At 38.4% G+C, this 12697-nt stretch overlaps 2 protein-coding genes across 2 annotated transcripts in view; one reads left to right on the forward strand and one right to left on the reverse strand.

Moving 5' to 3' along the window:
• lrp1ab (low density lipoprotein receptor-related protein 1Ab) overlaps positions 1–12697 on the forward strand; it is a 130977-nt gene that overhangs the window by 84456 nt on the left and 33824 nt on the right. Inside the window, exons 31-42 of the mRNA XM_088331251.1 lie at positions 1173–1267; positions 1377–1526; positions 1609–1749; positions 3553–3681; positions 3783–3914; positions 4012–4146; positions 4297–4426; positions 4546–4672; positions 4766–4917; positions 5038–5162; positions 5236–5610; positions 12473–12662. Coding sequence (XP_088187377.1) covers positions 1173–1267; positions 1377–1526; positions 1609–1749; positions 3553–3681; positions 3783–3914; positions 4012–4146; positions 4297–4426; positions 4546–4672; positions 4766–4917; positions 5038–5162; positions 5236–5610; positions 12473–12662 — 1881 coding nt within the window. The remainder of the gene's footprint in view (positions 1–1172; positions 1268–1376; positions 1527–1608; positions 1750–3552; positions 3682–3782; positions 3915–4011; positions 4147–4296; positions 4427–4545; positions 4673–4765; positions 4918–5037; positions 5163–5235; positions 5611–12472; positions 12663–12697) is intronic.
• LOC148369303 (galanin receptor type 1) lies at positions 8678–9703 on the reverse strand. Its single transcript, XM_088331250.1, has one exon. The coding sequence runs from the start codon at positions 9701–9703 to the stop codon at positions 8678–8680; it is 1026 nt and encodes a 341-aa protein (XP_088187376.1).

Consider the following 12697-nt stretch of genomic DNA (forward strand, 5'->3'; position numbering starts at 1 on the left):
AAGAATGCTTGATTCTGGTTAATTCTTGTGGTAAAAAGTTGTAGTCAGAATGGCTACAGGCCTTTCCACATGTTGTTCACATTCATATTTTAGTTAATTGATGAACAAGTATAGTGGATGATAAATAGGTCAGTTATACCTGTGTGCCGCTGGAATTTTATCTTTCCAAAAATTTAGGCCATTATTCAGTATTTTTGCACTCTTCAGATGAGGAACTGTAATAGTCATCCATATCAGTAGGTGGCAGTAAATTTTTATGTACTTTCTATGTACTAATGATCTGCTCTTGAGGTAGAACAGTACATATCACAACTTAATTAGTTTAACAAAGCGGTTTAAGATTGTAATGTAAAAAAAACATAAAGCACATCATTTTTTTTTATATTAAGTATTATTTTCTTCTTTTTATATTCTAATTATCTACTTATGAGGTAGTACAGTGAAATATTTGACATAACTTCATTTTCAAACATTTTCGACAGACGTGTGCCACGGAACCTTTTTATAAATAAAAGTGTACCTTGGTTAAAAAAAAGGGTTGAAAAACACCGATTATACAATTAAAATGTCTATCCATGTTGTATATTTGGACTGGTGTAAAATGACAGCTCTGTTGGATATTAAAAAAATGTTGTGCGAGTCATTAATCTTGGTGTGGCACACTGAAATACAAGGAAATTTGGCACTCCTCACTGAAAAGGTTGCTGACCCCTGCTCTACAGTCTTGTATGTGAATGTAACAAATGTAAAAAAAAAAAGAAGCCACTTTTGGCTTGTTTAAAAAATAATTGGGTTTTTTTTCATTGTAATTGTAGCCTATTTTTTTAGTATATTTTGGGCTCTTGAAAGATTAGTGTTCTCATTTTAAGAATATCTTTGAGAGAAAAAAAAATTATCAACATTTTATATGTTCTCAGTTTTCCGTCTTACTTTTAAAATTATATTTTACTAAGATGAGAAGAAACTATTTGAAATGATCAACAATGCTTGGCATCTGCAATATGAGAACATTTTGCAACTTTTAGGGGTTATATGTCCTATTTACCTGGAAAAAATTTGTTGAAAACATTGTGAAATAATAAAATATCACATAAATTGAGCAACCTTTTCTGCATAATGTCTACTTCTGTTTAAGTGCTGAATGTTTATAATTTTGTCCTCTCCGACCACAGAAAGCTGTACTGGACAGATGGCAACAACATAAGCATGTCAAACATGGACGGAACCAACCATACGACACTTTTCATCGACCAAAAAGGACCAGTTGGTGAGATGCTTTACAACAAATAATCTGTGTCTCACTCTCATGGTTAACATACATTTGTGTATCATAACAGATGTGTTTAAGTTCATGTCTCATTAATATTTCCTCCAAGGTCTTTCTATTGACTATGACAAAGAGCAACTGTACTGGATCAGCTCGGGAAACAGCACCATAAATCGCTGTCAGCTGGACGGATCCAGGCTCGAAATTCTGGATAGCGTAAAAGGCAAACTCAACAAGGCCACGGCATTGGCTATCATGGGTACGTTCAGACTAAAAAAAGCTTTTGTCCCCCTTTCACAAACAACGTCTAGTAAACAGCAGCAATCATTCACTTTCTGTAGGAGACAAGCTGTGGTGGGCGGATCAAGCCACTGATCAGATTGGAACATGTGACAAGAAGGATGGGGGGCACTGGAAAGTTTTGAGGAATAACACATCCCCAATGATGCATATGACGATCTACGATGAGGATGTTCAGAAAGGTAAACCAGCAAATCTGTGGAATTTCCTTTGGATATTTGTGCTATAAATTACAAATGTACAAAATGCAGGTGACTACAAAAACATGTTTTATTTTTTTCATTTGTATGCTGGACCACAGGAAAGTACACTTTTAATGGATTTTGTAAGTCATAAACACAACATGTCTGCTTAGCAAAACTTTTTTAAAGGGATAGTGTGTAAAACCTTAGATCAGCAAAAATCATTCATTTGAATAATGGGTGAAACATACTTGAACTATAATCCCAATGTTAATTTTTATAAATATTCATAGGTCGAGATATTTTTATTTCTCTTACATAGCAAAATCCATATCTAGTAGTGGCACTGGTTTCCACTTGCAATAGACAGTGCAGTGCCCAGAGTTCCCGTTGATCCTTGAAAAGTCTTAAAAAGCATTGAATTCATTATTATTAAATAAAGGCCTTAATTGGCATTAACATGTCTTAAATCGAATTTTCAAATTAAGATTTATAATTGTTTAAACTAAAAAGATATAGTGACATTATCAATGGACTTTTTTAATAATTCACTGATTAATTTTCGTGACAACCTCGCATGAACACAATAACAGAACTATCAAAACGTTAATGTGGTTTCAGTCGGGCCTCTCACAGCAGACAATACACATAGCAACTTCGGACAGAGACCTTTACTTTGGACCATGATAAAGTGTAAATTTAATTAGAACTGGTTGTCCAACATGGATTTTTCACCATTGCTAAAGGCTTTGTCAGGTAATGTGTACGAGGATCGATGTATTGTGTGCAAGAAATATTTGAGTTTTTCCTTTGTTTCATTTCAATGTTTTTTTGTTTTTTTTTGTCGACTTGGTCTTAAATTTGATTTGATTACAACAATCTTAAAAAGTATTGAATTTAACTTGCCTTAAGCTGTAGGAACCATTGTCGTGGTCAAATATTACACAATGTACTTTTAAGTGTTTATTTAAAAGATATAGTATTTTATGAAAAAGTTAATTGTTGATTTTATCACAACATCTTTTATACATTCCCCAAAATAGTATTTTTTTTGTAAGATGAGGTTACTATACCCTACAGCCCCAATATGTGTGATTTGTAAAGTGTCCAAAGTTGTGCATGTTGCATTAGAAATATGTAATGCTAAGTACTTTTGAGAGAATGCATGCTGGATAAACCTCTTTTTAGTTTTAGACAGCAATCACATGTTGTAGCAAGCACAGTATTAAAATGCAAACCTTAAAGAGGGTGTGTATCATTTAGCGTCTCTTAGTGGTAAAAAAAAAAAAAAACATAAAAAAATATTGATTTGAATTCAAAGCAAAAAACACGAAATATAATGTGAACGTGCATTTTTTTATATACTCATAGATCAAGAATTTCACATGTATTTTAAATAACATAAATTCCACCAAGAGAAAGCCTACAAAGCCTACAAGTACCCCAAAACCTTAAAAAGGCTAGGCGAAAAAAAAATAAGAGAGAGAAAATTGTCCATTTTGGTCAGTTTGAGCCTTTGTAGTTTATATTCTTGCTTGTGCTTTTTAGCACCATACAGATACATCTATTGGTAAAATAATACACAAATTCCCTTTAAGGACCTATGAGTCATCCATTATTGAGTCCACGAATAGTTTTTTTTTTTTTCCTATCAGCAAAATATATAAAGAAAAGTCATTTACTGGCATTTTCTCCTGCTTGTTGTGGCAAAGCTTGGTCCCTCTTGCATATTAATAAGTTTACTGTTGAAAAATAATTGAAAAGTTACTTAATTTATTTTTCTGTTATATGTTTCCTCCTCAGCAAGTGTCAATCTCTGTAGTAACAACAATGGAGATTGCTCGCAATTGTGTCTGCCCACCTCACCAACCAGCCGGGCTTGCATGTGCACTGCCGGCTACAGTCTCAAGACTGGACAGCAGTCATGTGAAGGTCAGACAGCAGTCTTTCATCTGCAAGGGATTTTTGTAGAGGAATGCAGAATGCCCCCAAATCTGAATAAATATGGTCCCTGTCTCTCTGTTTCTGAGCAGGTATGGGCTCTTTTCTGCTTTATTCTGTCCATGAGGGAATCCGAGGAATTCCGCTCGACCCGGCCGACAAATCTGACGCCTTGGTGCCAGTGTCGGGTACCTCTCTGGCTGTTGGCATTGATTTCCACGCTGGTTAGTGACACTGTTACTAATAAGGCCTTACGCAAAAAAACTATCTCTGTTACTTTCCCATTGAAACATTAAAAGATCGTACTCTGCTTATTTTCAGAGAATGACACCATCTACTGGGTTGACATGGGTCTGAGCACAATCAGCAGGGCCAAGAGAGATCAAACATGGAGAGAAGACGTGGTCACTAATGGCATCGGCAGAGTAGAGGGTATCACAGTTGACTGGATTGCAGGTTTGTTAGCATGTATTGCACTATTGTACATAAATTGAGCAAGGAGACATTTTATTCAAAACATGAACTTAAATAACTGAAAAAAATAAAGCTTACATTTTTTTTTTTTCAAATATTTATGTTAATGATGTTTTGACAAACTACTTCTAGGAAACATTTACTGGACTGACCAGGGATTTGACGTCATTGAGGTGGCCAGGTTAAACGGCTCCTTCCGCTATGTCGTCATTTCCCAGGGCCTGGATAAGCCCAGAGCCATCACTGTTCACCCGGTGAAAGGGTAGGACTGCTTGCGTCTTTTTAACTTGATGAAGCAGATTGTTCCAAATGTGGGACTCATTTTTGTATCGTATACAGGAGGACCATCAATAATATTCAATTCTGTTATGTTTTTTGAAGGTATCTGTTCTGGACAGAATGGGGTCAGTACCCTCGTATAGAGCGCTCTCGATTAGATGGCTCTGAGAGATTAGTCCTGGTCAACGTGAGCATCAGTTGGCCCAATGGAATCTCCATCGACTACACGGTAGGGAGCATGCTGACTTTTCCTATTCATCCTTTTAATTTTTTTATTTTTTTTACATCATCACAAACTATCAAATGGGGTCTACATTTGTAGGAGGGGTTTTTGTATTGGTGCGATGCCAGGACAGACAAGATTGAGCGCATCAACTTGGAGACTGGAGAAAATCGAGAACTGGTGCTGGCTAATAACAACATGGATATGTTTGCAGTTTCGGTTTTTGAGGAATATATTTACTGGAGCGACAGGTGAGATGATTTAATTGACAAAATGGGAACACCTTCCTGAAATTAAATATTCGTAATAACTGCCATTCAAACTTGATGATTTTGTTAAATTAATTGAACAAATCATCTGGTTTTGTGCAGGACTCATGCGAATGGCTCCATCAAACGAGGCAATAAAGATAACGCCACCGATGCAGTTCAACTCAGGACTGGGATTGGTGTACAACTTAAAGATATAAAAGTGTTTAACAGGGCCAGGCAACAAGGTAGAAAAATGTCCATTTTGTCATAAATATAAAGAAAGTGAAATTTCAATTTGGTTCAAATGATTTACCCCAGGCACCAACATCTGCAAACATAACAACGGCGACTGTGAGCAGCTTTGCCTTTTCCGCGGCAACGGGTTGCACACGTGCGCCTGTGCACACGGCATGCTGGCAGAAGACAACCGTAGTTGCCGGGATTACGACGGTTACCTCCTCTACTCAGAACGGACCATTCTCAAGAGTATCCATCTGTCAGACGAGACTAACTTGAATGCGCCCATCAAGCCGTTCGAAGACCCAGACCACATGAAGAATGTCATTGCCCTGAGCTTTGACTACCACAGCGGCGGCGGGAAAGGAGCCAACCGTATCTTTTTCAGCGACATTCACTTTGGCAATATCCAGCAGATCAATGACGACGGCACAGATCGCAAGATTGTGGTGGATAGTAAGTATAGGCTCATTCTGAGGCTTAATAAACACAATCACACAACCTTAGACAACCTTGCACAATACAATTTGAGCAATAGGAGAAAGTGTTTAATATTTGCTGTTGATATTCTAAAGGCTTAATATTAGATCAACTTACAACCTGTATGATTATACAGCATTCCCTCGATTTTCTCAGTTACTTTGTTGCACAACCATCTATATTAAGTGATTTTCTTTGAAAGAGGAAACACGTAAACATATATGACACAATGAATCGGTTTACCTGTGTGCATTCCTGCACACCTGCAGTTTCCCCTCATCTGGTATATTTTTATGCCACAAAGCACTGTGGACATGTTGTACAGAGACTAGTAATACACGAGTACGCCGCCTTACTCACCAAAATAACCTCATTTGTGTTGGTTGATTTCTACAGGACATTTCCATTTTATTTTCTGCCCCCACTAAGTAAATGTCACAGTCCATATATAGTGGATGCAACAGTTGTATGCATCCATATGTAGTCTAAGTCTATTCTAAACAGACGGGACAATGGACCAAGAACAACAAGCACGGCACTTATTTTATTTTGGTGAGTGTCATGAATGAAATAATCTTTTAGAGTCTTAAGTTACATGCCGAAATTATGTCTATTTGGGTAATGTCACCCGTGCTTGTTCCCCTAATTGCTCTAATAATCGACCAGGAAACCGAAAGCAGTTGGGTCAGATTGGCATGCGTGTACTTAGTTTTTTAAAGTGATTATAAAATTCAGAGATGCCTGCAAAACACTGCAGTACTAATACTTGGAAAAAAGTCCTGTATGCACCAATGATTGGATGATTGAATCGCAGTTTTGCGAAGGAATATTCTACACCCTTCCAGAAGGATCCATTGTTTCCATAGAACTGCACTTCAATCACTTCCATAAATAATAAATGCATGAACTGATTCAACACCATATCGTAAAAAAATATTTTTCAAATCTAAAATTGTCATTTATCTAAAGCATTGAAAAGAGACATATGTTAATTGGAATTACATGTTTGTTAACATTTACATAAAAAACACAAGTGGGCTACAAACAATATGCTCACTATTCTGTAACTCCTAACAACAAGACCAAAGATCAAGGAGTTGCCTTTTTTTATTGTTTTATTTAATTCACCGGTTGACATTGTGAAAAGGATACCCAGTTATTAAAATGTTCTACATCAGTTGTTAGGTCCGGAATCAATATTGGTAATTTTAATTATGTTCATGTGCACCGCAGGAAGCTTTCAATTTTCAAATCAAATCAAATTTTTTTGTAGATCACTTTTTAGGCAAAAAAAAATACCACTCAATGTGCTGTATAAAAACAATTGGCATACAACAAGCAGTTAGACAGTAAGATCCCTACTCCCCCAACCCCCGACGGACACAAAGGCAATGAAATGAAATGAAATGATTTGCATTTATATAGCGCTTTTCAAGTCAATGACTTCCCAAAGCGCTTTACAATGTGCTCCACATTTCCCAATAGCGGCCTTGCAGCCATGTAAGGCGCTAACCTGCTTATTGGGGGTATTAGGGGTTCAGTGTCTTACCCAAGGACACTTCGACATGTAACACGGAGGAGCCGGGATTCGAACTGGGATCCCTTCATCCCAAGACGAGCGCTCTACCTCCTGAGCTACTGCCGTGTAGAGCTGGATGTCATCAATGTAACTATGGAAATTGGCACCTTGTCTCCTGATGACCCCACGTGTAATTTAATGGGTACTGGATGAACATGTATCCAAACCTATAAATAAATGTTGGTCTATGAGATAGGAACCAAACCAGTTTTAAAAAGTACCACAGATGTCCACCAAGTTTCTATGTCTGTTTTATAAAATGTGGTGATCTACAGTATCAAAGGCAGCCCTGAGATCCAGTAACACCAGAACTGTGTGTTTATTAAAATCCATATTGTACCTGATATCACTTAAATAATTTTAAAGAGCAGTCTCTGCACTATGGTTGCTGCTAAAAGCAAAATACAAATTCTCTAAAATGCTGATTTCTTCTAAAAAAAAAGAATTCCGCTGAATAAAAGCCGTTTATTCTAAAACTTTGCTTAAAACGGTAGGTTGGACACTGGATGGTAATTATTAAAAATGCTTGAGTCTAAATTGCTCTTCTTCAGATGGAGCCTCACCACCACCGTTTTAAAGGCGCCAGGAAAAATGCCGTCTGGAGAGAGCAGTTGACTATATTTAAAATCTGTTCCTCGGAGAATCCATAAAATGTCCTTAAAAGAGATGTGGTAATTGGCTTTAAGAGGCAGGTTGTTGGGTTGACTTGAAAGAGAACTCAATTGCCCAGCTATGGTAGATCTTACATTTTGATGGGCTCAAAAGCTGGACCTGATTTTTGTAATTTTACTTCTGAAGTGGTCTGCAAAGTCCTCACAAAGAGCATACGTCGGCTCTCGTCGCAACTTTTTCAAATAAGCTTTTAGTCATCTGGAGTCCTTTTTGAGGGTCTAATTTGGATCTAGTTTGTCTTTCTGGATTCATCTGTTTTCTATCCCTCTGATCAATACGTATGCTTAAGTGATTAAAATGTATTCACTTTTCTGTTCAGACTAGTAAAAAAAGAGAGAACAGCATAGGGAGAAATTCAAACCTCGCAAAGGGAAAACCCAATAAGAACCTCAGGACTTCTAAGCCAATATTTTAGAAACGTAAAAACTAGCCGAATTTTAGTTCTTTTTTCACAGGAAATAATATTTAAGTACATTCTTAGCATAGTTATTGCTTTATGGGTGGCATTTCAAATTTGTATGCCAACCATAATTTCTTTCAGTTGTTGGAACACGCCTGTTAAAATCGATGTTTTTTTTTTTTAATTGAAGTCAGTTTCACTGTAAAGCACAAACCTCTCAATGATAACATTCAGTTAAACTTTTATTCGCTGCAAAAATGCTTCACTCCATTGGCAGAACATTTAGCTACTTTTATGTATTATATGTTATTATTTTCTTTGATTTTAAAGTTTATATGTTGTTGTAATTAGTTTTTACCTAACTCAGGTCACACCATATTGCCCCTGTCAGTTTAGGATTTAGAACATGTGTCCAACTCAATGGTCTGCACCATGTCTCCGCCCATCATCATGTGAGGACAACCTGTCAGAGAGTTTTTGCAAAAAGTCCATCGCTCCCTCCCCAGCTTCAGCAACTCTCTTCTGAACTTCTGAGACATTAATCCATACAGCACGGGATTGACAACTGCAGCCGAGGATGCCAGCAATCTGGCCAATATGGCAATGGTGTTGTAGCCTTGCGAGCCCTCAATGGTTCCTCCGATAAACGAGAACATGAGCGCGTACGACGGTAGCCAGAGGAGAGTGAAAACCACGACCAAAAGAGCTGAAGTGTGAGTGACCTGACTTTGGTAGTGCTCCAGCCGAGGGGCGTTCCTGAACAACCTTGCATGTCGAAGGAAGCGGTAGATCTTTGCATACATCAGCACGATTATCCCCAGCGGTAGGCCGAAGCCAAAGAAAAAGAGGCTAATGCTATAGACAAGCTGACTGAAGTTGGAGAGAATTGCAAAGCAGTACACAGCCCTGGATGTTGTCACCGTACGGAAGGCAAACTGTGGTGCCGCCAAGGCTGAAGCGGGAAGCCACAGGAGCCCAACGGTCACCTTGACCTGCCGACGCATTCTCGAGCGATACATCCAGGCGGGGTGCACCACCGTCATGTAGCGGGTAATGGCTAGTGCAGCTAAGGTAAACACAGATGCCGATGAGCACGCCACGCCCAGGAAGCTGACGGCTTTGCACATAAAGTTTCCAAAAGGCCAGAATCCCAGCGTGATGGCTGATGTGTGGAATGGGAGGCAAAGCAGAAGCAGCAAGTCAGCCGTGCTTAGAGCCAGGAGCAGCGTGTCAGTTCCGTGATGTGGGTGATGGTCTTTCTTCCTGCGACCCCTCAACGTGCTGATGACGAGGATTTGTCCAACCAGGCCAGTCACTAGTATGAAACCATCTACAATGGGCACGAGAACTTTAATTACAGCTTCCTCATCTCTTTGTCTGAGTTCAGTGCTGTTTACATACTGCCCTGACCACTCCATGTTCCCAATTGTAGGCAATTAAGTCATTAACTTCCAAGTGGCATGTTCGCTCAGCACCAGGCGAATCACAACAGTCTCATTCCATTAAAACGAGCCACCCTCTGGTAATGATAGCAATTAGGAAAGCACGTCTACCGCTCCCTTTTAATATGTACTATCAGCTATTGCTACCTGGAAAACATTTTCCAAATAGTCAGTGAAATGTCCCATTCTGATGTAAAACATGAAAGTATGACCTCAAAAAGCATCTCCCATACACCATCATAAGCATTTTCTTCATAACCCCTTGGAGCACTTTGCGTCAAACAACAGAGTGATCACACATGCCCATCCTGATTTCTTGATATCATCCATCATGGTCAGATTCATTCCAAGGCAGTCCGTCCTCTACAAAGGCAGTCAATTCTACTTGATACTAAGAGCTCTCTATAGAGGGAGGCATGATGTCCACTTCAAAGCTCCTCACAGACGTACAGCATGTATAATCCAATGGAATATATGGTAAAACTGTCAATCTAGTCATAACAATCAATGTTGAAAATAAAAAAGGACACAAAAGTGTCTTGATTCTTCATGCTGCCTCAATTCCAGTGCTTGCTCAGAGTGGTAATCATCATCGAGCAGGTTTCTTCCACTGTTTGCACAGTATCCATGGGACGAGCTAAGTAGGAGGAAGGGTTGCTGTAATATTCTCATCTTATGTAATAATACTGGGAACCTATTTGTTTCTGTAAAAGCAGGGGCGGTAAAACATGACTTTCCATATTCATGTTTATGTAGATAGATAGATAGATAGATAGATACTTTGTTCATCCCCGAAGGGAAATTCACATTTCCAGCAGCATCCCTGAGCTGAGAACAATCGAGAACAAAACAATCGAAAATAACACGGGAGCTGTACCATAATGTGCTTCTATGTGTAACATAGATGTCCAAAGCTCTAGTGTTCCAAACCTAAGTAAGCAAAATTTTACTCATGGAATAAAAACTGATAATAGTAAAATCACCAAATTAACTTCCCTAAGTAACAGTACTAAATTGCCAACTTGAAGTCAACCAATAGGATTGACTAACAGTGTTATATTGTCTGGATCTCTGGTCATCTAAACACTAAACTGAGTTTGTAAAATATCACTTAATAATACACACATTTTTATTTAGCTTTGGGGACTGCAATTTTTAAAATGATGTCAGATGCAGATCCACTCATGGTTCTTCTTCAGAAAGCAGGCATCATCACCATGTCATATTCATGTTTTAAGAGGAATACCTGGAATATAACAGTATGACAACTTTTTTTATTTTCAAATGTTTTAAAGAACAACAACCCATGGGGTTATGTTATTACACATAGACACTACGTCACATCGCAATGTCAATTAGATTGTGGTTTATTCTGCAGCCCTTGTTTGTAATGTCACTTTCATTTGAAAGCATTCTCATGCAAGCACCACAGAGGATAAAACCAGTCGAGTGTGCTTTTTAGTTCATATTCTACAAATATTTTATCAATCAAAATGCCATCTTTAGCCTGATGGGGGCCAGTAAAACCCTTTTTTTTCCCTGCAAAACTGTGTGTTTTCTTTTACTTTAATACAAATGAAAGTAATTTGACTTTCTTTTTTTTCCATTCCATTGAGAATATTTTTTATTTAAAAGCTAACACTCTTTAAGTAGATGCTAATTTCCTCTTTGAATTTTTATCATTATCTCTAGCCTGATGGTGTATTTAACGACAATGTACAGTAAATAGTATGCATAGCTGATTTTTTTGTTTTAGAGTTAAATCCACATGACATTTTTGAACAATCTGAAGGTTGATGATTAAGCAATGCTCACCTGCAGCATCCCCAGGTGTCATGTTACGCAGGGGTGGTGGGAAATGTTCGACAGTACAAAAATAATACGTATATATTTATATGTATAATGTAAAAAAATTAGTACACTTTTTCTTCGTTATTTTGTATGATTGTGCTGTTTGCTCATCTGTCATCCTTGTAGGACACATTATTTCACTTATCACGTACCCCCAAATTAACAACTTTTCAAAATGGAAAAAGTGAAGTTACATATATTCAAGTATTTAAAGCAAGAATATGAAATAACGAAGTAAGAACTGCATAAGTAACCAACAGGGTAGAAGTTGTTGCTCTTTGTCATTCAACCAAAATGTTTCAAAAGGTTCTATTGACTTTCTGCAGAAAACAAACAGTTGCTGGAGTGTTCGTCTTTTTATGGCTGTGTTAAGTGGTCATAAACGTTGTTGATCATATGACCATGACCAAATAGAGGTGCGTATTAAACATAGTAGTTATTTTCCATGTAGTGTAGTGTAGTGTACTGGTAAAAGAGTCTCCACAAAGAGGTAGGGTTGAACAGCTGCAGCGTCCTGGGCTCGCCCAAGTTTCACTCCACAGGCTGTTCCATGTCAGTTTTCCTCCCAACCATGAATGAGGGGAATCCGCAGGGAGCTGTATTTGTATGTGCAGGCAGTCAGCCATGAAGTGTCAGGACGGCACACATGCTTTAAACTCACTCCAGGAACAACAGTTGTGCGTACCTGGTTGGTGTAGTGCCGTTTATCTTTTATTTCTCCTGTAAAATTATGTTTTCAGATACAGTACCTGTTCCATGCAATTGATTATTTCATTTGTGAAGTCTTGTAAACAGGACGGTCAATCAGTGATTTTCTTGCTGATTCTGATTCCTACTGACATCTTTACTAGTAAACGCTTCTTTAAAGACCCATTTCCTCCTTCACGTCCACAGATGTTGGTTCAGTCGAGGGCCTGGCATACCACCGCGGTTGGGATACACTCTATTGGACCAGTTACACAACCTCCACGATCACTCGCCACACAGTGGACCAGAGCCGTTCTGTGGCCTATAATCGAAACACTGTGGTCACCATGTCTGGAGAGGACCACCCCAGAGCCTTTGTGCTGGACGAGTGTCAGGAGTGAGTCATTAAGATTGAAACGCAGCCAGGCTGGG

The sequence above is a fragment of the Urocampus carinirostris genome, chromosome 3 (assembly GCF_059441175.1).
Source record: "Urocampus carinirostris isolate Australia breed hairy pipefish chromosome 3, RoL_Ucar_1.0, whole genome shotgun sequence".
Taxonomy (NCBI): Eukaryota; Metazoa; Chordata; class Actinopteri; order Syngnathiformes; family Syngnathidae; genus Urocampus; species Urocampus carinirostris.